The sequence below is a fragment of the Ursus americanus genome, chromosome 13, assembly GCF_024610735.1.
Source record: "Ursus americanus isolate L20-20 chromosome 13, mUrsAme1.1.p, whole genome shotgun sequence".
NCBI classification, from domain to species: Eukaryota; Metazoa; Chordata; class Mammalia; order Carnivora; family Ursidae; genus Ursus; species Ursus americanus.
In genome coordinates, this window is record NC_142139.1 from 34,950,753 (window position 1) to 34,977,123 (window position 26,371).

General features: G+C 42.0%; 1 protein-coding gene across 6 annotated transcripts in view; it reads right to left on the reverse strand.

Annotated features, from left to right (window-relative positions):
- The window catches only part of ZNF827 (zinc finger protein 827), a 165,515-nt gene that overhangs the window by 38,322 nt on the left and 100,822 nt on the right, over positions 1 to 26,371 (reverse strand). For all 6 annotated transcript variants that reach the window (XM_045798885.2, XM_045798888.2, XM_045798887.2 and 3 more), the window contains exon 8: positions 18,565 to 18,668. In XM_045798885.2, coding sequence (XP_045654841.2) covers positions 18,565 to 18,668 — 104 coding nt within the window. The remainder of the gene's footprint in view (positions 1 to 18,564; positions 18,669 to 26,371) is intronic.

The window sequence follows — 26,371 nt, forward strand, 5'->3', positions numbered from 1 at the left end:
CAGCACCGTCTTTTCAGACATTTCGATATTCTGTATGTGTAATAAGTGAGAAGGATTTGCAGGTATTTTCAAACATGTAAGCTTTTTTAGCCCCACCAGTCAAGTTCTTCTACCTTGATACCTCTCACAATACGTAGTATTGAGTCTATCTTGGCGAATGGAACTGTTCTATGTTCCATGGGATCTGCTCATTCAAAGCAAATAGTATCTTCAAAATCTCTGTCCTATTAGAAAGAGTGGGGGAAGAAGTGTACTCTGAAATGATACATCAGGCCTGTCACCTGTCCTGAGATGTAACTGTGGGGGTGAGGTGAGGGAAAAGCTGTCACCTTGCATTTCGTTTGGATCACTACACTCATCAGGAAGGTCCCCAGCACCTTTGGTATAATTACTGATTGTCAGGGTGTGGGAAGCCAATCAATTTGATGTTCATTTTCATCAACAAAGCAGAAGTAATGCCCCAAGGGTGGGATGAAAATGACATTATGTTTTAATTGAGAGAATTCTCTCTTTGCTGATTTCTGGAGTGGGTGGAATCCAAGACATATCTTCTTTTCTCTTTGAGTATTACATATGCTTTTAAAAGCTTAGCTCATTGCTGCAATCCATCATTTCCAGCAACCAAAAACCTCCATTACTTCAATCCAAGCATTTTACCCTTCATGGAGGTGGGGGGGGGGGTGGATGGCAGGAAGGGTGATCTATTCAGAGGAAGAGATTATTTCAAAAATGGAAATTAAAGGCAACACACTGGGGAGAGAGGGTTATTTATCCTTATCTAACACACTGAATAAGAATGTAGGCTGAGCATCGTCATGGCTACCTATATCCAAGAAGGTGCAAAACCAAAGACTAGTTTCAGGTATTAAGGATTCCAATAGTTCAATTAAAGGCAGAACTTTAAAAATTTCTTCTATCTTTTTCCTCCCACTTGAGTTCACTTTGCCATTACTTTAAGATTTTGAAAAGCCATTCAGAGACATTTGTTCTTCAACGAAATTCACTCAAATGTAAAACATCATTACTTTCCCTTTCTTACCTGGATACAAAGCTAAATATTACCAGACCACACTGGGAAAGGGTTTGGTTTCTTTTGTTTTCTTTGTTTTTAGTACAGTAGGGCACAGCTTCAAAGTCTGGTTCTGGAGTGATCCAATTATTTCAATATAAATGGGAATTTGTATTGGTGCTTGGCACAAACCAGCCTGCTGAGTCAAAACAAAAGATGGTAGTTCTTGGATTTGCCAGAAGGGAACTCAAAGGTGGGAGAAGACTCCAGGTATCCTTATCCATTAGCCCAGTGATATCCAATGTCCGATTGTAACCCACTGGCAGATCATGAAATGAACTTAGGGGTCTCAACCAGCATTAAAAAAAAAGGTGAAACAAATTGGATAGATTAGAAAATATTAGATACGGTAAACGTGTGAAGATTGTTTCATTTATCTTTATCTATCAACCAACCTCTCTCTGTATATTTTACATTGTCATTTAGCACATACACACACATACTCCTATATAAACATGAAATTTACTCTGGGTTTTTGTCAAAAAAGCTTGAAAGATATACCAACTCAGTACATCATTCCATTTACTTTATTATGATAAAGTTTCTTAAGAGTCCAACTCTATCAAAACCAGTACTTAAAACAACAACAAGTATCCTTTTCCTAGTGCAGACTTAACTTTTTCTTCCAGAAATTTCTTTAATCCCACCTACCTCAGCAATTAAAAAAAAAAAAAATTAGCCCAAGCTTGTTACCACGGCAAGAGGGTAAGAAAATCACTTCTTTGCTAGCAAACGGTGTACCAGAATCACCTCCTAGTTCTTCATTTGCACAAACCAAGAGTCATGTTGGAATCCAGCTGTTGCAAAAGGTTTTGGAAAGTGTTATCTTTCCAAAAGAAAGATAATCTGGGAGGAGTTAATATCATCATCTCTAGAATGTCAACCACACTATCTAACCTGTGAGACATCTTCTCTGCCTGCCTTCTGAGAGGTTTTTCCAACTGATGAAAGGATTCCTTATGAATCAGTGTATATGACTCCCCAAGACTCTAAAAATGTAATAGAGTCATTTAGCTCGAGCCAGTAATGATTTCCCAAAGGTCTAACTGCAGGTTTATCTCAGTTCCCCAATAAAACAAAAATGACTTCAATGCATTCAGTGTGCTAAGCACACAGGAACATCCTGGTTGGGCTCATTATGCATACCAAAAAAAAAAAAAATCCAATTTCTCAAATAGATGCAGTTTTCCTTAAATTCATTTCTTTCTGCTCTAAATTGTTGTAATATATGGTGTGTGACCCTGAAGAGCAGCCACCATTGCTAGGGAACAATTAGTTGACTTAAGAACTTCTGTTTTTTTAACTATAAAATCTCTTCAGTGGAAATTTCTGTTTAAAATTGCTAAGCCCTTTTAGAGATATTTGACCAGTGTGCTTTCACATGCAACAAGAAAATGAACACACACACACACACACACACACACACACACACACAAAGTGAAAACAGATATCGCTGGACCACTGGTAAAGGTTTGTCTCTCCACTCTCACCCCTTACCACAGTGAATTCTGAAGCTTGCATCATCCTGGAGGAAAGCGTAATTCACACTCACTCTCTAGCTCAGTATTAAGTAGCCAACCTCACAGCTTGCCAGCAAGGAGTGGACTATTTCTTTTATCATTGAAACATACTATCTCACTCCCTATCTCAGCAAACTGCCTCTGAATGGTAACAGGTCTAGACTAGAGAATCACCTACTCTATTCTGGTGGCAAAAAACAAAAATGACTTAAAAATGTAGCAGCTGAAAAATACATTTGTATAATACAAGTCTTGAAAAGTCTACGAAGAAGCTACATTTCCTCAGATATTATGGATGACGAATATTTTTTTAAAGGGATTTCAACATCCAAGGATTACGTGGGCTGTGGCACATACGCTGAAAGGTGATCTTGAACCCGAATCCATCAGTGATGGTGGCGATCTTACTTAGTAACCAGGTTTTTGATAATTTAGCACTTGGTGGTCTTTCTCAGTATGGAGGGCAAAGAAATTCCTTATTCAGTACTATTTCCATGAAAGGGGCAAAGGCGAATCTCCCACTCCAAAAGATTCATAGTATGTGCTAGCAAACATGAGTCCTTCTGATTGTCAGTAATGCATGTATGTAACAAATATTTAGGAATTCTGTTGTAAATAATGAATTTTATTGTCGTACACAATATAATTGGGTACAACATTTGTAAAATGCCATCATTAGTGGTTTTAGGATTGTAAATCACCTCTTCATTGCCAGAACTGGCAACACACACATATACAACAGCCTCTAGGCACGCTTTGTAAGCATCTGTTAGAGTAATTTGCAGTTTTATTGGCGAATTCATAGTTCCCTGACAAAGCTCTTTACAAATAACACGGGAGCAATTCTTGTGTGAAGCTAAAGTCACTCTTCTCATGAAGGCATTCTCTTTTCTACAATGAATTCTAAATAATGAATTTGTCTTGTTGTTTTCAAAAATTTCTGATCTCAAATTCTGTAACTTTCTGAGCCTTTTTATTAGGTTGAGTTTTGTAGACTTTTTCCATAAATATTCAGTTAAATACCTAGGTAACCATTTATAAATAATTGAGAAAGAAAATAAAAATTTCAACTACACATAATGACAATATAATCTCTTTTAAAAGAACTTAACAGTAAGAAAAATTAAATGAGACAAATATTGGACAACACTTACCATCAATAATTATTAAAGTGATATGCACAGATTCCATCCACTATAAAAATAATACTCAGCAAATTAAATTAACTTTCTTTGCCTCTCTTATCTTTATGCAGGGCCTCTCTCTCTATTTCCATTAAGCCTTTCAGGGGACTTTATTCTGGCTTTAAAGATTAAACAAGAAAGAGTCAGATTAACTTTTTAAAATGGAAGTCAGATTATGCCATTTGCTTAAAACATTCCATTGGTTCCTGGCATAGCTGCAGTAAAAGCCCAAGCCCTGTTCTTCACCATGAAGCCCTCCAAGCTATTCTCCTTTATTTCCCTTCCAGCCTCCCCTCTCCTCTGGCTGTCACTTCCTCGTGCCAAATGCCTCAGGCCTTGTAGTTACCCCTCCCTTTGCCCAGGACACCCTACCTCACATGGTGTATGGTGTAACAAGACTGGCCCCAGGTATCTGCTTGATACCTTTTCTCTCTCTTAGCTTTCTCCACCACCCTACCTTAGTGACCTTCCCCCGCACTTGCTTAGTTTTCCCATGATGTGATTATACATTACATATAAATATATATAACATGTTTTCAGGATGTTATTATATATATGTGAGTGTACATATTATATACGGTCTGTATAATTAGTAGCGTATTGTCTGCTTCTCTCTGTCAAGTGTAAACCCCATAAGGACAGAAACTTTGTTTTGTTCACTGCTATTCCCCAAGACCTAAAAAGTACCTGGATTATAATATCTGCTCAATAAGTATATGTTGGATGAGTGAATGAATTTTCTTTTCATCCCAGTGGTACATACACCTCATCATGGCTTCTCACACTGTTCATCAGATATTTAATGATATGCCGATACTTTTATTTTAATTTATTATTATTATTATTATTTTAAGTAGGCTCCATGCAGGGGATTGAACTCGTGACCCTGAGATCAAGACCTGAGCTAAGATCAAGACTCAGACGCTTAGCTGACTGAGCCCCCAGGTGCCCCTAACTCAGATCCTTTTATACTTAATCCTCATTTCATAACATCTCAGTGTCCAACCCGGAAGGAGTACAATGCAAACAACAGCAAGGGAGAGTCAGTGAACCTGTTTGTAGCCACTGAGGGCGTCCTTGTAACTGACCTCTTCTATTTAGGAAATGAAAAAGATGCAACGGAAATGTGAATGCTCATTATTTTTTGGATAGAACTACGGCAAATAGCCTCCAGAGCAGCCATCACTGTATTAATTATACCTAAATGAATGACATTTGTGAGACCAGCGGTGCGATGCAAGCGTGCAGCGGAGTGTCCCCTGAAACACTATTTCCACGGCCAAGTTAAATGAGATGGTGTTCAGTCCTTCTCTAACAGTGGGTGCCCTAAGGTAAATTTAATTCATTCATCTTCCTTCTAAGGTTCAAAATAAGCAACCATCCTGAAGCTTCAACCGTTCCCTAAGTGAACTGAGTAAGGACCCAAACTGAAATTTATATTTAAACGAGTGTGGTCATATTTGTATCTCACATGAGGTTTCACAGCTCTTTGTTAGTAACTTGTAGGATATTTAACAGAAAATTTTGGAAATGACTCTGCCAACATTTGTTCATGGTAACACAAGATGTTTAGGAGCCCAGGACAAAAGACCCATCTTGTGTGTGACCATAATAATTATTACTGTGTAACTTAAAGCATGGTGAACCTTATCTCTGCACCTTAACACCTTACTCCCTCTAATAAACTAGTCTTCTTTCTTTATAAAAGCGTTCCATGGTCATGATAGAAAACAGGAAGAACAGACACAAGTGGGGAAAAAAAAAAAAAAGAAACACAACCACAGATCCATCACCACTCAAAACAACTGCTATGAACATTTTGGTGAACTTTCGTTTTTATTCCTTTTTCATGTCCAAATGCCTTTTTAAAAAAACATTAATTACTATGAAAGGCATGTAATTCAAGGCAAGTCTTAGTATGACACCAGTGATGATATTTTTAAAATACCACATTTTCGAGTGATAAAAGTAACAGTTGGGAGATAGACCGGAGTGCTTTAAAAATTAACATTTTTCATAAAAATGAAAACCAATTTGGCCAAAAATAGTGTCAAAAATAACTTTCACATACCGAAAGCATGCCTACATGTTAAAAGCATTTGCAAGAGTACACATTTTTTTTTTTTTTCTGAGTAAAATTTTCCCCTGCTTTTCTTTTGGCAAGTACCTACACGGTACTTACAAAATTCGTGAGCAAGAAAATAATTGGTATGAGTCATTTTGCCTGAAAGACAAAATAGTTACCTAAAATCCATATAACCAATTAATTTCTGCCGCCATACTCTAGCAAAGACTGGCAGCCAGAGTTTGGACCTAATCTTTTTTTGTAAATCATTCTCCTTTTGGGCTAGCTGACGCCCTAATTATTCTGTTTCCCCAGACTTTCTCTCATTTCTAGAATACGGCAGATTTCCCAGATAACCTCACCACTGCCTTTCCTGGGACCCACCCATTCATGAATCTTTCAATCGAACGTCCCTGAGCCTAATTCCATTCAAGTTAAAAGAGAAGCAACTGATTGAGTGACTCATTCCTGGATACTTAAGGCAGGAACTAGATTCTGCAGATGGATGAGTCATTTTGACTGGAAAGCCTGGATGGGAAAAAGTACCCGAGCCTGCGTGTAACAGAAGATGGGGAAATCGTGAAGGTAGTAGGTGCCAATAAACACAAGACATGAAAACAGTATGCCTTAGCCTGCGGTACTTTGGTATCTTAAGATGGGTTCTACTTTCCAAACACCGCTTACGAGGTTTTTTTCCCTGACATTTTCATCTCTTCTAGCTGAAAATATTTCCATTCACATTTGTTGCTTTTAGGTAAAAGTCTACCATTTTTTTTCTGGGGTCACATTTAAATATGGTTCTGTGGAAGTTGATCTCCTTGTCCAAAGCTCCAAGCCTATATCCTCATGACAGAAACTTCCAGAAAGATCTGGTGTCAAGCATCAGCACAAGAATGTATGAGATAATTTCTCCTTTTTCAAAATGAAGGGAGCTTATTGATATTTTCTGATTATAAAAATAATTCATGCTTTTTGTAAAATGGAAGTCCATAAAATATAAGTAAAAATCCCTTGAAATCCTAAGTAAATGGAGACAGCAGTTAATATTTCTATATCCATCCTTCCTGATTTTTTCCCGATATGCACACATTTTATAAACGATGGGATCATACCATTCAAGGGGATTCGTCACCTGCTTTATATTCTCATGAGCTGTACGAAACAGTGACTTAACTGGCTGGGGTTGCTCACTGAAGGAAGATGGCTAAGAATCACTGCTTTGTCTCTATTTTTACTGGTTCATTTAATTTACAGATTATTCATTAGGGCTCAAGTCATCATATGTGTAAAATGATAGATTCTAAAAAAAATGATTTGAACACATACTTTACTTTTTTAATTTTGAGAAGTTATAAAAGTAATGCAAATTAATGGTAAAAAAATAGAACAAAGGATATATACTGAAAAATAAACGAATACCTCTTCCTTACTATCTCTTCCTTACTATCTCTGTCCTCCCAATCCCAGTCCTTCTCACTCCTTGATGGTAATCACTGTTAACAGCTTATCTGTTGAGAGATTAACTATGCACATGCAAGCATATTATGTGCACATAAATACATCGCTTGTTTTTTTTTTTAACACAAACGGGATCATGTAACACAGGCTGTCTGCAGCCAGTTTGTGTGTGTGTGTGTGTGTGTGTGTGTGTGTGTGTGTGTGGTTGTTTTGTAAATCTAACATTATCTCTTGGACATCTTTTTTTAAATAAATTCCTACAGATTCCCTTCATCCTTTTTTAATGGCTATGGAGTTTTCCATGCAATGTCCCATGGCTCATTTCATCCCCTCCCTACCTATGGACACTGAGTTTGTTTCAAATCTCTATGTAGCAAAGCACATCTCTGTTCATATACCTCAGATCCTTGTCCATATACTTTAGCGTTCCTTGTTCAAGTCTATTTGTAGATTGAATTCCTAGAGCATCAGGTTCGAAGCTCACGAAATAACATGGAGCATCACAGTTCTCTGTAACTTAGAGAACTCAGTTCTTATTTACGTGTTTAAGAGTATTTGATGGAAGTCTTGCCACATGTAAGTCCCAATAATGGCTCACAATAGAAAAAAGGGAAGGAAAAGACTGAGACGAGATAGAACGCAGAAGCCCTGAGAGCACAGGTGGCTGAGGGCAAGAATGGCTATGCATGTGAGTTCATTTCCAGCTCTAGTAGGGCTGACTCTGTTGTCTTTTATAGAGGCGAGGAGAGAGGTGTAAGACGAGGGAGCTGTGTAGCCTGAGAGCTGTAGAAAACGGCTTCTCTCTTCACGCGTAAGAAGCGATTGAGGAAGTGTCAGAAGACTTGTGGAACATGTTTCCCAAGCAAGAGGAAAAAGCCATGTATAATTTTTTAATGATTTGAAAGGAAAAAAAAAAGATGTTTTCATTTCCAGGGAGATTAGACCTGAATTCAAATCTGTCTCACACAAAGTTTCTCTTTAGTATTTTTTTTCAAGATGTTATTTATTTATTAGAGAGAGGGAGTGCACGCACATGAGGGGTGCGGGAGCAGAGGGAGAAGCAGACTCCCCCGCTGAGTGGAGAGCCCGATGTGAGGCTCAATCCTGGGACACCGGGATCATGACTGAGCCACCCAGCAACCCCTCCTTTGTATTTATGAGACTCCTATGTGAACTTCTGCCCTATTTGGATCAAAATGTAACATTGTCCTTTAATAAAATAATTTACATTAAAAGAGAAGCTCGTTTGATAAAGCAGTTGGCTCATGGATGGGAAAAAAATTCTGTATGAAACAATTCCAAGCTTTTTAATATGAGATTAATGACCTAGGGGATTTTATGCCTGGGAAGTTTATTATTACATGTGAAAATCAGTGTAATAATAACCGTAATTCAACTACTGGCCTTTCACATCAAACCGTCTAAAGTTTTCTCGTACTTGCATTTTCTACTCTCTGCCTCCGGAAACGCGGCCCTAGAGTTTCTTTGCTGGTCGGCAGTTAGATCTATATCTAAGGTGAAAAAAATGAACACAACAGCCCAGCAACCTTTCTCTTGTCAAGTTAAACCATTTAATTCTAAAAAAGAGAGTGACATCATGGTAGTGTGCTACTCACATTAGATAGAGAGACCAACTATATTTGGAAAGGGCTTTACTGCACATCTTATATTTATAAAGGGATCCATTTTTATCTGTAGTCAAAAACAGATCTGTGTTATAATCAAAGCCTTATCAGATCCCTCGTGAGAACGTTTAACACTAGTTCTTACAAACAACATGGTTTTTCAACAATATGCTTTCGTCCCAAGATTTAATGAGCAACTATATTAGGTGCTAGCTTCTGGGAGATAAAATGATCAACAAGACAGTCTACGCCCGCCAAAGAGTTTGCAGTTAATCAAGAAGGTGATGAGTAAAAGGGAATTCTGAATATCCAAGGACCTCCAGGAAGTGGTGGCTAATCCAGTTTTGGAGTGGCAGGGAACGATTTCCAAAGAAAACACAGACTATTAAAAAAACAAAAAACAAAAACCACCCCAAACCAACAGGTAGTGTATAGGAGAATGCATGTGTGAAGTTTAGTCTTTATCCAGAGAGCCATGGGAAGCCAGCAGGGCCAAGGGTGACATGATGAGATCTGCCTTCTAGAAAGATTATGACTGCAGGATGGAGAGAAGGGCCTGGTGGGGGTGACCCTGGACATGCGGAGACCTGCCAGAGGCTGTTGTTGTAATCCAGGGGACCAAGGATGGAGACTTGAATGAAGTTACTGGCAGTTGGGACTGAAAGAAAAGAATGCACTGAGGAGAGAGCTGGGGTGGGGATGGGGTTAGAATCAGCACAGGAGGAAAGGTAACTGAGTGGAAGGCGGGGGGGAGGAAGAGGTAATCATGAAAGACAGGCAGCAAATGTGCCATCCTCACTGTTCTTCCGTGGTCACCTGGCCTTTACTACTTCAATGCCTGCCTTCCCACTGCCAGCACCTGCATATGGTTCCCAAGGGCTCTCTCTGGCCACTGAAGCCTGCTTTGCCTACCTGTGCAAGAGACCAGAGTATTGGGGAATTGACTCTTGAGAGCAAGTTTGACAGATCAAACACTGACCACATAAACGTCCCAGCTCTCTGACCTCTCAGGAAGGAAAAACCAAGGTGTGCACCCTTCATTGCTTCCCAGAGCTCCCCAGTGAAATTAACCTCCAGCTATTCGCAGCAAGTGACCTGTTTGATGACATTCCCTTTACTGGCTGCCTTCTTTTCCTTGGCTCGTTTCCCCATTCCTCTCCTGGTGCTTCCTGTGTCACTTCCTAAAAAACTACATGCACTCAAATCTTTGTCTCAGGATCTGCTCCTAAGGAAACCCAAACAAATGGTGTCCAACCTTAAGGTTTATGTCATGGTGGGTGATGATGATGCTATCCACTAAGACAGAAAACAGCAGAAGAGAGAGGAGGGCTTTAATCAATTAACCAGTCAACTAATTAATTAGTTTTGGAAGATAAAGGGGACAGTGGGGGAAATATTATGCTTAGTTTGGGACCTGTTGAATTGAAAGAGCTTAAGGGACTTTTCAACAGAACTCCAGCAGATGGTACAGGGAACCAAATATCATTAAGCAAATCCAAAGACTGCCCCTACTTTCGTGCTTCTAGTTAACTTTTCTTTCCTGGATGATACACTGAGAACAGAAATGGTAAGTACGCTAAAAAGGAAAGATGCTGCACGAGGGAGAATAGCCAAAAAATGAAGCCCAGGCCTGTCCTTCCTATAACGCCATCAAGAAAGGGCTGTGGTGTGATGTGGGGGTATCTTTCTTACCACGAGAGAAGCACTCATGTGGCCTACAGATGGGAATCCAGAATGGGTTTGTTTAAATGCAAATAGATGGTCTAGTTTGCAATGACTTTTCTTTTTTTCTACCCTGGTTACCGGAGGGCAGTTGCTGCCCTGAAAGGGAATAAACACAAAGAAGAAATTGCATGAAATGAGAATATGTATTTTTGATAGCAAAGGAATGGAAGAACATATTGTATATACAGAAAAGGCCTTGTAGATTGAATTAGCGAGTCCCAAACTGAAGCCAGAGGTTACTACATTCCAATTTTCAAACAAATACTCTTCATCATCCATTACACGTACTTGAGAATTTGGCCTTTTATTCATTCTCAAGGCACCTCAATAGTCTTCGCCAAAGTAAAATCACCACCACAGGCACCGCTGAGGTCTTGTAAATGGTGTGCAGAAAATTTTATGTGAGCACGTACACATTTGCTGTGCTCATAGGAAGACACTGAGCCACGGCCAAAGTGGACACAGCCCCCTGGGCTTTTGGATGTTACATTCCCCACAAAGAACAAACATGAAAGTGTTGATGATTATCTTCAGTACCAAGCCACTCAACCTCTGTGCCATCTGGGCAGAGATAAAGAGGCTTAGCCAAACAACCACAGTTGGGTTGTCCCCCCCGCTCCCACCGCCCTCCCCTGCTGGTCTTCGTGGCTCTTTACAGAGAGCTCAAGTGAGGCATCCAAGCTGCATACAAGTTTGTCCTTGGCAAAGCTTACCACCCTTAAGAAAAAGCAGGCCAGCATTTAGTGTGTGAACCCCTCAACTCTTGGTCTGCAGAGACCCCTAAACTATTAGTGATAGTTCTGAGAGGGCTAACTTGGACACCAAGCCGACAGCTCCTGATGCAAGCCCTTGCTCTGCAAGACGTTCTGAACGGAGTCCACAGCTCTCTTTCGGAACTCGCCCATGCTCTAAGACCAAAGGAGGCTGGCGAGGGACAGATGGGGCCAGGTGTGAGCACATCTTTTTTAGCCTCAAATAACACTCTCTGGACGAGGAAGACCCAGCACCACAACAACGTCCCCCCGTGGTAAGCAGCTGGACAGACTACAGCTCATCTATGGCAAGCACATCAAAGAAACGCTGTAAGCGGCACAGAATAGCTTTCCAATCTGAAACACAACGGGAGGCAGATCTCTCAGCCTATATGGCATTTAGTTCAGGGCAGTAAGTTCGTGCTACAAATGGAAATGTCCCTGCAGACTAAAAGGTGGATAACTGAAAGACTGCTGTCCTCATCATCACTGTCGTAGTCTCTGAAGTGAGCGTGCACTCAGATTCATGGGTTGGAGGTGACCGCTTGGCATCTAGACCCACCTATTTGTGAATAAACCAATAAGCCCTAACAAGCAGAAATACTGCCATGGTACATGGCTTGGTGAATTTTCACAAAGTTACATATGCATGCAAATCAGCAGCCAGATAGAGAAACAGAACATCCTAGCTTCCTAGAAACCCTTTCTGCACCCCTTTCCTGGCGCTACCAACCCCTGTAATGAATTACTTATGGTGACTGCCCCTCCCCCAACTCCTAGTGGGGGTGGTGGAATTTTAGGGGTAGAGACTCTTTTTTCCCGGTTTTTCCTCAGTTCCAGCATTCTAGTTTGGGCCCTACAAAGGAAATCAAGGCACCGGGACTGAAGTTCCAGATGGCAGAGTTTGTGAAAAAGAGGGGATATGGAAGGAGCTTAGAGGCCTTCTATTCTCTTTCTACTGGAAACTGGGCTAGAATTACACCTGATTTTCCTGATTCCCAGTCTAGAACTTTTTCTTCTGCACTGCTGACCAGATCCCCACTACCTTCGGTGTTACCCATTTTACTTCATCAGGAGGTTTTTACAGTTTCCTGACATGATGTCTATGGCTTGGATGATCTATTCAAAATTACTGAAAACAAACATGAACCCTTTCTTTAATTTTCCTAACTGAAAGAAACAGTTTAAGGGACTATGATTACCAGATATCTAAGTATTAAACGAAGGAAGAAAGAAAACAGAGAAATGGAAGAGAAGAGGACAAAATTAGAATTTCATGAATAAACAGTATATTCTTATCTTGTAACTTCTTTGAAATATCTTACTAAGAGGACTACTTTTTATTTCTGGCTAAAAGAGGGCAATCCACCAGTGAGACTTTAAATGCTAAGTGTGGGTCCGTGGGAGCAAACCTGCAGAGACGCGTTCCTTGGCTCCCTGCCAGGGACACCACACCTGACTTAGCAGGTGGCAATGACGGGGCAGAAAGACAATGAACTGTGCAGTTCTGGGTTTGAAATCCAGTACTGCCTCTCACCAACGGCATGACTTTGTACAAGCTATTAAGTCTCTCTGCATAAGGTACAAACTTCCAGTGATAAGATAAGTAAATCATGGGGGATGTAAGATACGGCCTGGCGACTATAGTTAATGATATCGTATTGCTAATTTTTAAGTTGCTACGAGGGTAGATCTTAAAAGTTCTCATCATGAGAAAAAAAATTTGTAACTATGTATGATGATGGGTATTACCTAAACTTACCGTGTAATCATTTTACAATATATATATATCAAATCATTATGTTGAATACCTTTAACAGAATCTTATATGTCAATCATATCTCAATAAAACTGGGAAAAAAGTTATTAAATCTCTCTGAACCTCCAGTCACTTATTTGTAAAGGAAGCATAATTCCCATGTCTCAATGAATTGTTTTCAGAATTAAATGGGACGACATAGGTCCTGCGCCCTAATAACTACATTTGACTCTTGAACAACATGGGGGTGTTAGGGGTGCTGACCCCATGCAGTCGAAAACCTGCATATCATTTCTGACTCCCGAAAAACTGAACTACTACTGTTTTACTGTTGACTGGTAGCCTTACCAATAGTATAAAGAGTCAACATATATTTTGTATGTTGTATGTACTGTATACTGTATTCTTTTTTTAAAGATTTTATTTATTTATTTGATAGAGACAGCACAAGCAGGGAGAGCAGCAGAGGGAGAGGGAGAAGCAGGCTCCCTGCTAAGCAAGGAGCCCAATGCAGGACTCGATCCCAGGACCCCGGGATCACGATCTGAGCTGAAGGCGGACACTTAACCGACTGAGCCACCCACACGCCCCTGTATACTGTATTCTTACAATAAAGTCAGTTAGAGAAAAGAACATGTTACGAAGAAAATAATAAGGAAAATACATTTATAGTACTGTACTGTATTTACTGGAAAAAAGCTGCATATCAGTGAACTCCTATTAGCTTCCTTCCCTGTGCACAAGGACTTTGTGGAATCAAAAAGGAGCTTAAGCTACAAAACAATACATACCAACAACACTCAATGTTCTATTGTTTATCCGTGACTTAGTCTGAATTTAAAAAGAATCTGCTGTGTTTGAAAAAGGATTAAAGAAAACACTTTGCTATATAATCCACAGTAGCTCCGTCTGTCTGTCTGTCTGTCTCTGAGCTGGTAAGGGTTAACATAAAGGAAGGTGGCCTGCACATCAGCGGTCTGAAAGAGGTCATCCCTACCTGGCCAGTAGCAGGGCAGCCTGACAGTCGGCTGCAAGGGGGAGAGGCGGAGCCGGACACTCAACGCAAGGTATGCTTTATCTAGATCTCAGCCAAGCACATGAGCTGGTACCCCTTGAATTACAGTGATGGGCCCAACAGAGGGCGGAAAATAAATCAAGAATTGGCCTGGTGACAAGGCCGGCTGCTCCAAACCAGTCTTTTTAACTTAACAGTAGATCCTGGTGGGCAGAGCAAGGGACTCGACTTTCCCCATGTTCCTTACGTCTTGTTTCCGTGTTATAAACCACGACGGTGACAAAAGGTGCTGTTTTCTTTTTAAGGGACGCTGGCAAATAATGAGGGTGGGGGTGGACAAATGTAATTGTTGGTACATTTTGCATTGTCTAGCCCTAAGCTCCCTCTGAAATATCAAACAGAAGCATCCAGAGCTCCACACTCTGAGAGAATTCCACAGAGACCCACATTTCCCTTCACACCCGCTCTGGTTGTGTTTTTGTTTTTTGGCTTAATACAGAGCAAACATACTGTGCCTTCAAAATCATAATAAAACAGAATGGAAGCTCCGCATTGTCTGAAAAGGGTGCTGAGATAGAAGTTCTCCTCTTGAGAGCCTTTCCTTCTGGAAGGACGCCAGGCCAACGGGTGAATGGCTGCAGGTCGGACGGTCACACGTCCACTCGCATGCAGAGTAGCCCACAGTGCCCTGAGGAACAACTGACCCCACGCTCTTTCCTCTATTAATGTAAATCTTCTACAAAGTGAGACAACTACAAATTAGACAAAGTACCTTAGATTTCACACGGCCTCTAACTTCTACCTCCCCCGTAACGGGAAAGCGCTTTTATTTCTTCTGTAAAATCACCATCAGCGCCACCACCACCCAGGGTAACCTCAGTCACCTACTCATGGCTTTAAGGATGTTTGGTCCCCCCACCCGTCCAGCAGAAGGTGACAGCGGCTTTTAACTCATCATTTTCTTAAGGATTCCGGGTGTTACCTCTGTCTAAGACATTCACAGCAAGTAAAAATGTTAGGTCTTGGCACGTGAACATTCTTTGGTTCTCAGGAAAGTCAGTCTAGAAATAGTGGCGGCAACGAAGGCCAGGACACCGTGAAGCTCTGTGTTTATTCTGTTTCTCTGGGATGGTGGCAGCTGTGTGTCTCAGATACCATCTGCCGAAGGCAAATGCCTAGTTAACTGTGCTATTCTCGATTTCTTCACAGTCCACAGTCCTACCCACCTCTCCCCACTTTGCTATCCCCCATACTGCTGCTTCATTCTCCACAGGCCTGAGACACAATCGCAACGTGCAGGTTGGATCCCTTTGGTCTGGAGCTGTGGGGTCTTACAGAGGCCCTCATTCGGTGCACCCCCTCTGCCCCACGGTCTGACTCCACAGGTGTTTAGAAGAGAGTTTCATCTAGTTAGCATACATCTGATCGAAAGTATACTAACACAGACCAATATATGCAGCCGAAGTAATGTTACGGGTCTTCAGCATTTGCAAGGGACTTTTCAGATTGGAACCAGGCATAGGGTCTGTCCTAACTGAGAATCTGAGACAATTCTTTGGGCTGATATTTATCTTCGCATTATCTCTCGAAAGAAGAAGTTTGCTAAGTAAATAGAGAATAGAAATAATATTTTAATGGTAATGCTTAAACTACTGAAGAGAAGATTTCTAAGGTCTCTGAGGCTTTTATTTACACACTAACAACACATTATTTTCTGCCTAGTCACTACCTGTCTCCTTCCTGGCTTCCCCATTTCTGCACAGACACTATTCCTCCCTAATTCAACCTGCTTCTCGCAAAGCTAACCAGTCTCCCAAACCAGTGAACTAGCCCTTTGTCTGCCTCTCCTACCCACCTTTTCCTTTTCTCTTTAACCCAGGCCCTTGTTCATAATAGTGCCTTAGCGTGAGAACATCCCCATTGGACTCTTCGTGCTTGCCACATCTCCAGTGATTTAGCAATCTGCTGCCCGTTAAGTCTTCTGGAATTTTCTGTAAGAATCCATGACTCTTATGCCTTCAAACCTTGAGATCCTCAACTGTAGCTTTAATTTCTTTGCTTCCAGCATGGGATTTAGCAGAGTACTGGAATAACTGTAGGACCACAGTCTCTATCTGAGACCCCTGGGCTCTGATGTATTTGGGGATTCATATTTGTTCTTATTTCAGAGTGCTAATACGGTGCCTAAGACATATTTTACCTAACACTCCAGTGGGCCTTCATAATCAAGCACGTTGATATTTCTGTGACCAAATGGATGAATTTCTCCCTTGGCAGTACATATGGGCTATAAATAGCCTCCCATTAGGTTTTGCCACCAAGTAACTTATTTAAAAAATTGTGATTGGAAGAGCTTTTTGGATTTTAGAATTGTGGGAATGGGACTGGGGAGCCGCAGTAGGAATACAATGGCCATTTACTGTTATCCAGACTTGAAAGAAATGTTTTGTTGAAAAGTCTCCATATTGTAGTCTTTTGTTAATTCAGACTGGTCTTCTCCACAGTTAGTCCAAATTATTGAGGCTTTCCTTACAAAACATGTGTTCAGATTATGAGAACTTTGTGATTACAAGGCTGTCCTTGTCATTTTTAATTTTTCTAGTTTTGATTCCATTTCTAAAGTATTTTCACCTTGTCTGTTTAAAAAAATAATCCCTTTTTAGTTGTCCATTTTAGCAAAATCCCAGTTATGCTGACTTCCCGCCCAAAATAAAAGTTAACTTTTAAAGTGTGAGTTTATCTAATTTGTAATACGTCTGTCAAGCAAACCACAGAAACCTCCTCTATATGCAGTTAAACATACACTGATATCACTCTTTGAGGTCGAGTTGTAACTTGACCAATAAACCCTTCTTCAAATATAGGCCAGCCAAACATTAAGGCAGCAATGCAGGGTTTGTATATACATCACAGGACGCTGGCTGTATGGGTCACAGCACTCTGACAGGCAGTTCCTAGGCAGTTATTTTGACATTAGAAAGTCACAATCCATCAACTTAACAGCAGGGTGATAATTTGGGGACTAGGGAGAAGGCTATTCAAAATGACACTGTGGGAAGTAAACAGTAGTTCAAATAGCCCCTGTTTGAGAATGAAGACATCAACCAAGCAAAATTTCTTTCCACCTCTAGAACCAGATATTATGTAATGTGTTTTTGTGTAAGCATGTTATTTATGGTGTTTGAATAGAAAAGCCCTACAAAGCTAAAAAGCATGTAGGTATCCGGACTCTTTGGGATGAGAAGAAATGGATCTGTCATCACAAGACTAAAGGGTGACAAAGAGTTGCCTTTCCCCCCACTGTTTGTCACAAACCACTTCCAGTGACCTGTGATACCCCAAAAACCAATATTCCATAAGATGCTACTTGGCTCTTTCCGAACTGCAAAATACTCAGATCTCCAGCCATCTGTGACACCCGCCTCCTTGGGGGTGTGGAGGACACTTGGACTTTATTCTTGCAGGGGTTCCTGCCCAACAACCCTGCTATGGGCTTCTCCTGAACACTAATAGCCTTGGTCTCCCACACTATCGTGGACAAGTGAATGGGTGGAGAGGCCACGGAGAGCTTCTGAAATTCTCTCAATGGCCGGAACTAAGGTTACAACAGCAGGAAGTTTCCTGGCCCCTGCACTGGTGTTGGGGGTGGGGGTGGGAGGCTGGTGAGGAGTATGGGATACAGTGCAGTGGTTCTCAAATGTTCTCGTCTCATAATAACTCTGGGAATACACACACAGCCCTGAGGGCTGGCCATGCTGTTGATAAGGGGATAGCAAACACATCTTGCCCTCTACTCTGGAAAGGAGAAATGAAAAAGGAAGAGTGGATAATAAATTAATTATGTATTGATGCTGAGATTGCAAAAAGGAGCATGAGATGGATATATGCAGACACTCTGATTAAGAAGAGAGGCGGAATCCGGGTGGCAAGATTATCTTAATGAGCTGTGCTGCTTCCATGGAAACCAGAGTGGTCTTTGTGGCCACCCACACCCCACCAGGGTCACGACCTTCCCTGCTGGCGATTAGTTCTCGCCACTGCCCTCCTATATCTTCCTGGCTGCCTGCCTGAAATACTAACAGTGTGTAAAGCAAATTATTTTCAGGTTATACTCCGGTATTTCAAAGAGGAGGAAATTTGCTATATGAATGAAACATCAGCAGGTAAAGAACAATAAGCTCCTAAAGCAAAAATGAAGCACTTCATTACTGCCTACACTTAATTTTAATAAACTTTTGTGACTGTTTAAATTGAGTTTCTCCTCTTTTTAAAAGCCTAGCTTCATATGAATAACGTCCACATCTAAGCTGAAAGTACCTGAAAATTTACACATTTCAGAAAAGTAATTTTAAGCAACCAACAGTAGAAGCAAAGTCAATAATGTTTCCATACCTGGCGTGGATATTCTTCCGTGAAGCACAGATTCACTGGGCAGCAGGTCTTTTGAATTAGAGGTGAATGGTGATTGTCTAAATGTATCTTCTGAAAAGAAAGGGCTGGGGTGGGGGGAGGGGGGTGAAGTTTAGTAAATTAAAGTTATTTACATTACCCAGAGCATCTGGCCCCAAATATATATACACAAACACACACAAATGCGGGATAAGGTATTTTCTTTTAAATGGTGTTTAGAGAATGTAAGAAGATTGTGCTTAAAATGGAGAAAGAGAAAATATATAACCTCAGACAAGTGCCATCTGTATATTCTGCTGGTTGGTTTTATATTTAAGGTGACTAGATGAAACATCATCTTTGAAACATTGTTAAACCCACAGTCAGGACAGCTGAGCTGTAAATTTTACTCTTGCACTATGTGTCCTGCAAGTGTGTTGTGCCCAAATGAAGCCCAACTGCCTGACTCAGAATCAGAAAGGCCTATTCGAGGTTCTTCCCAGAGGGGCGAGACATCTGCCGAGGCTCACCCACATTTTGTCACCTGAGCTCTCAGGACCAATAGCATGCATAAGGACAGCAGGCAGGCCAGAGTCAGGGGCCACTGCCCCCAAGGAGACAACTCACTGGTCCCCACGGAAACCGAGACTGCATCCTAGCAATGTCTTGGTTTGGAAGGGGTTAAGCCGGCTAACTGGGGAGATCTTTATTTCCCATGAAACCGAGCCTCTGACTTGAGTGATTCTATGTTCCCTCAGTGACTCAGCTAGAACTAGAATCAGATGTCAGACACCCAGCCAGGGTTTTGCTCTAAGACCCCCACGACTGCGAACACAAAGGCTTTGCATGTTTTAAATCAGAGGATTTTAACCCAATGATAGCATCCACTGTCCATGTCTCTAAAGTAAACTGTAAATAAGTACTGTGATCACATGTGAGAATACTGCAGTTCTCAGTAAGTCCAACCTGGAGAACAGAAAGCCTAATGTATTTACAACAGAGAAAATTTAATGGAGGGAACTGGGTACACAGGCGGTGGGAGGTCCATAGGGGGCGGTAATGCAGCCCAGAGCCACGAAGAACAGGAGGCAACAACCACACTGAGGCTGGAGGGACAAGAGGGGGCGGTAAATGGAGCCCAAGGGCTGGGGACACCTGTGGGAGCTAGAGCCATGGGGGAGATGCAGCTGCTGCGGCAAATGGAAAGGGAGTGGTCTTCCTTAAGCCCCACCTCCATCTCCCACCAGGGCCTCTGATTGGCCCAACCTTCCCAGAAGCCCGGGAGAGGCAGCCTGCCCGGATCCGGTCCCCTGCAAAACTGCCAATCAGGGGAAGGAAAAGACCCGACGGCATACAAGACTAGGACCACCATGACTGGTGTTGCTTTACTAAACATGCGGCAAGGCTATCGTTACTCTCATTAAATCTTAAAAGGAAATATTAAAATAAAAATGGGAGACATCTATTTATGAAAAAGTAAAACAATTAATATGATTGTATATGACTGTTAGGCTAGATTTAATGCAACTTTGTGTGGCATGCTTTTTAGTTATATCTTAAACATAAAACCATTTCAATAGGCTTAGAGAGCGAATGGGCTATAGGCTAGTAGGTGGTGGGAAATGGGGAAACATATTGTTTTACGCCAAACAGCTCATCACCTGCAAGTGATACAGAATATTCGAAAGGACAAGGCAATGCAGTACGGTGGCTAACAGCACGTGCTCAAAAGTAGGCAGCTCGGAGTTCAAATTCCAGCTGTACGGCGTTTGGCTGTGTGACCTTACACATATGACTTAGCTTCTCTGAGCCTCTGTTTCTTGTCTATAAAGTGGGATGGTCACAGCATGCACAGCTCACAGAGAAGCTGTTGGCACTGAATAAGACGGTGCAAGGAATATGCTTTCCTAGTGCCTGGCAAGCATGAAGTGTTCAATAAATGTGAGCTGTTTTTTATTTGTACCTCTAACTCAAAGAGGAGCATAAATGAACCAACTTTTCCTTACAAGTTGACCGAAAGTGTAGAGTTTTCTTGTATAAAATGAATGAAGAGAAAGTCACTCTGATTTTGAAGAGTCGCTGACTTCTGGGTGATGAGGTTAATTTCCAACTCTTCCAGTAAAAAAACTGTTTACGATCAAAGGACTTTAAAGGACATAGAGAACATGGAGGATTGTGGGCCTAACCCAGAATGTAAGGTTTCTCGATTCCCACCTCGTTAGCCCTGGAGTTTCCATACAAGGAGGCAGAGCTATCCTGGTGTTTGAGCAGACAGTTCAAAAGGGAAACACCAGGAGCTGGTCCCTGGGCACAGAGTAAAGGTCAGGCGATGGGCCTGCATGTTACCATGACTTGGGCTATAGAAAGCACTGGAAATCTGAGAGTTCAGGGAAGCCCAGGAACTGTTTGGTCTGAAATGTGGAGACTTCCCTCTGAGAATCCCAAGAGGGGTCCCCGAAGGGGTATCTCAAAATATCACCCTTCTTGCCACAGAGAAACGTGTATACTTCCCTCATTCCCTTGGTCTGAGAGTAGCCATCTAGTGAGTGCCTGTGACGTATCAGGCCCTGGGAACATAATGGTCAGCCAAACCGGCTACGGCTGCAAATCTCAGGGAGAGGAAAGACCTGTGTGGGGACATGAAGGGGAACTGCATGGAGACTAATGCTGTGGAGGAGAGGGTGCCAATGCAGGTCTTGCCTGGCCAGGAAGGCCAGCCACGGCTTTCCTGCAGAAGCCACAGGTGAGCTGACACCTGAAGGGAGGGTAGGGTGGTCGGGTTCCAAGAGGCTGGGGACACGTCCCCTGCACAGCCAGAGAACACAGCCTGTCTGTGGAGTTGGCAGAAGGCGCACTGAGGAGGGACATGAGGCCAAAGCCTTGGGCAGGCACACTGTGTGCAGGGACCGTGACTTTGTCCCACCAGCCGCGGGAAGCCCTGCTGTGCGTTAGGAAAGTGGCGGATGGAATAAGATTCCAGTTCCAGGAATCTCTGATGGGGAGCTTGCAGAAGACAAGTCGATGGCCAGAGTAGCCGTCCACATGGGACACTGCAACGCTGGTGACCGATGCTACAAACCAGCAGCGACACATGCAGATTGAAAACAGTTTAAGAGCTAGGGCAGGTAAAGACCACAGGTACATTTAAAACCAAGCCTCAGGTTTCCAGGTGAACCAGGCCGAGGCTGCCGCGCTACATGCTGGGAAAAGCCTAGGTTTTGCTACGAAGTGGAAGCGGGCTCGCTCTGCATCCTCACGTGTTCTCTGCAACAGCACAGATGTCCATGGATGGGAGGAGAGAAGCCCTATTATCACCAAGCCACTCAGAAGAAATCGAGTCGAAAGGGAGACAATCACTGAGGGCAACAACACTCCAAATAATTTTCTACCCCGGATGCAGCTTTATCCTGCTTAGAACAGAAAAGGTTTCTTGTGAGGGAGAGGGAGTCACACTGACTACTAAAAGGGCACAAAAGGACGAGCAATGTTACGGGGCAAGGAATCAATGAAGACACTTTCGCAAGTCAAGGCAGCAGAAGCCTGGTGTGAGGTCTTATCTAGAAAGAGATGATATTAGGATAACGGAGAGCACGAGTCTCAGGCCACATGCCGCTGCAATGCTCTGCATTCGTATGCGTTCATTCCAGGGGAGTGCAGGGGTTTGGCACACGGTTTGGCATCAGAAAGATCTGAGTCTGAATTCCATAATGGCCATTTAATAGTTAAGTGCCTCCTGGTCAAGTCAACCACCTCTCTAGCCTCAGTTTCATCATGGAAAAAGGCTTAAAAATGCCTTTAAAAAAAGGATAGTACCAAGGGTTAAGTAAGGTATTTCCCGTTCAAGTCTTCAGTACCTAGTACTTAGTACACGCTCAGTAAAACGTAGCAACTGGCGCATACATTGCTACGGAACATCTGGCACTGTTCTAAAGTACTCTGTGTACCTTAACTTCACTTAATCCTCACAAGGGCCTTACTACAATTATTATGACCCCTGTTGCAGGGATGAAGAGACTCAGGCACAGAGAAGTGAAGTGACTGTCCGTGCCCATGAGCTGAGCCCGGATTTGAATACAAGCAAGTTGGCATTGCATTCTGCACTCTTACCCACTAAGCTACACTGGCTCTCCTGTGATCCCTTAATATCCAGGCAGCTCATGGACAGTATGGAACCTTGCAATGAATGAGCAAAAGGAAGAGACAGAGGAAGGAGGGCTGACGGGATGAAAACAGCCATTTCAGGATAACTAAACGTTTTCAATGGAGAAACAGAGCAAGTGAAAATGATTCAGTCTTCACTTCCCTCTAGAAGACAGGCCCTAATTTTCTGAAACTTCTGCAACCCTGAGGTCAATTTGCAATCCTAAACATTCCCCACCGCCAGCACACACTGCTTTTGAGGGCAAGCTCATCTCTGTTATTAAGCCCGAATGAAGAGGTCAGAGTAAGGAGGCTATTAGGTGCTCAGATCTGCTTCAGCACAGATATGAAGCTCCTGGTGGCACTATGGCCACACGGACATCTGTAAATTCATCTTGCAGCCACTGAGATTGCCATCTATGTTTCAGGAAGAGGAAGAGAAAAACCGAACTTGGAGCATGCCCTACATAGCACATGCTTGCTGTCCTCATCTAACAAAATCCCCACCTGCCACAGCATATCTCCCTTCGGCCTCAGGCAGAGACAGGCTACCTGGAGGACTCAGTTAATGCGTATAAATGTTCAGAAGAAGCTGCCCGTGTAGACTCCCCCATTAGTTTTCTTGCCTTTTGCTACTTAGAAAAGACAAAATGATTATCTATTCAAGTTTCTTTTTTTTTTTTTTAAAGAATTTATTTATTTATTTGACAGAGATAGAGACAGCCAGCGAGAGAGGGAACACAAGCAGGGGGAGTGGGAGAGGAAGAAGCAGGCTCATAGCGGAGGAGCCTGATGTGGGGCTCGATCCCACAACCCCAGGATCACGCCCTGAGCCGAAGGCAGACGCTTAACCGCTGTGCCACCCAGGCGCCCCTCTGTTCAAGTTTCTTTTCTGGATAAAAGTGAAACGAACATTGAATGTGTATTTTCATTTTTCTCTTGCAGAAAATCTAAGGGTTAAAATATGAGGGGGCACCGCTGTCACCGTGGCTGGGCAATTCCAGGCATCAGGCGGCATGAACCGTAGGGTCAACAGCACGGGGCTGCGAGAAGGAAAGATTTACAATAAATAATAAAACAGTTCGTAAAAGATTATGGCTGTAAATAGTGATACATTTTGCTAAGTGCCGATTGTGGCACAAATATTTCCACCTTTAACATCTGAGTGCCAACAGGGAGCTGTGCTTCGCGCAGAACAGAAGCCCATCTACTTAAAAACCACCCCTCCCTGTGCACCAGCATTGAAACCAGCCTGTTACAGGAATTCTCGTGTTGATGACACTAGCAAAATAAAAGAAGGAAAAGGAAAAGAAGAAGGTGGATACAGTATGTAAGAGAAAGTTGGAAAAAGTACTTTATTTTTTAAAGATTTTATTTATTTATCTGAGAGAGAGAAAGAGAGAGCACGAGTGGGGCAGACTGATGGAGAGGGAGAAGCAGACTCCCCGCTGAGCACGGAGCCCGATTTTGGCGCAGGGCGGGGTGGGGGTGGGTGGGAGGTGGGTTGGGGGGGCAATCCCAGGACCCTGAGATCATGACCTGAGCCGAAGGCAGACGCTTAACCAACTGAGCCACCCAGGTGCCCCAGGAAAAAGTACTTTAAATAAAGACACAGTTATTTCAAAGGAGCAACGGAGAAGAAATATATTTTTTTTCCTTTCTAAAAGACAATAGTAAGTCTTAGGACTGAACTTGGGAATGGTCAACAGAAAAGAAGGATTAAACAAGAGAAGAGACTTTGCTCTATAGTGAATTTTTACTCAGAACCCATAAGGATCTATATACTTCGGGGTAGAATGAAATTCTGTTAACGTTGGAGTTTCAGACAAATCACGCTGAAGTGATATTCTGACTTCACTTGCATATTCACAAATTTTTCTTTAGTGAATAAAAAAGACGGTGTATTGTCAAGTAAAAGTACTTGATTATCTATTCAGCTACGTATCATACAACAGAACAGGGCCTCAGGATTCTTTCCAAGAGCTGCATCAAATACGTCCAAAAGAATCTGGGTTAATTTTTGTTTTGTTTTACTTTAAGGAAATCTTAAGAATAAGTGATGTGACTCAGATACTTCTGAGAAGTTATATATTGGGAAAGGAGAGCCAGAAGTCCCGTTCTGGAGGGAGACCTTCTGTGGGGTCAAGGTCTTCACTCTCTGGCTGCTACCCACTTCCCAGCAGACCCCAGTCCCTCGGCCTCCTCACCAGATGGCCCTGTTTCCAGGGCTTGCCTCTTCTCTAAGGCCCAGTACAATTCAAGTCAGTAAAAGATGAGCTTTCTGTATTGATATATCCTGTTATTTTTAAAGGACTGAAATTCCATATATTAATCTAAAACCATTGTACTGTTTTTTTTTTTAAAAACTCTGACCTCTGAATCACTTCAACCTTGAGACACACCCCAAGAGTGACACACCACATTAACATCTTGAAGTGAGCAGGAAGCACCGGCTGCAAAAACAATCTTCCACGTCTCCAGAAGCCTCCAGAAAAGATAGGCAAGGGAACACAGTGATTCCAAGAATAAATCTTACTCTAGTTCAAGGACTTTCTGCCCGTGTGGAATATGGATGTGACAGACTGAAATGGATACAGGTAACTTTCATATGGAATCTCCATGCGTAGATAACGACACTAAAGGAAATGAGAGCCAACTGGAAATGTTTTCTTTGAGCCAAACCTAGACCTGGCTAACAAACACACAAGACCGTCCTTGCCCAAGAACCCAGAACGAAAGGGTTGTTTTTTTTTTAAAGCTTTTCCCACTATCAAATACAAAAGACAGGATTATTCTAAGATAAAGAATAGGGGAACTATTTGGATTAGTTATAACTATCTTCTCAACATTTCCTCAAGTACTTTAAGGTCAGAAGAAACCTTCTGAGAAGCTGGAGTAGCTTGTGTGAAAATATGCCCACAACTGAACAACAGAAAGAACATCACCACGCTTTATTTTTGAAATTTTATTTTTTAAAAAAGGTCAAGTAACATTATTTCATTTTCAACTTAATTTTCATGATTAATGCATGAATTTTTGGGAAGTGCTTATTTTTTATCTCAAATATCACTGGTCTTGATTAATTTCTTTGCTAATAATTTATAATGGAATAAGAGATGCTTAATATGTTTTTATATATTTACATATCTACATGTTTTGTAACATTTATAAATGATTGTATTTGCAAATGGCTAACAGACACATGAAAAAATGTTCAAAATCATTAGCCATCAAGGAAATTCAAATCAAAACCACACTGAGATACCACCTTACGCCAGTTAGAATGGCAAAAATAGACAAGGCAAGAAACAACAATTGTTGGAGAGGATGTGGAGAAAGGGGATCCCTCCTACATTGTTGGTGGGAATGCAAGTTGGTACAGCCACTCTGGAAAACAGTGTGGAGGTCCCTTAAAAAGTTAAAAATTGAGCTACCCTATGATCCAGCCATTGCACTACTGGGTATTTACCCCAAAGATACAGACGTAGTGAAGAGAAGGGCCATATGCACCCCAATGTTCATAGCAGCATTGTCCACAATAGCTAAATTGTGGAAGGAGCCGAGATGCTCTTCAACAGATGACTGGATTAAGAAGTTGTGGTCCATATATACAATGGAATATTACTCAGCTATCAGAAAGAACGAGTTCTCAACATTTGCTACAACATGG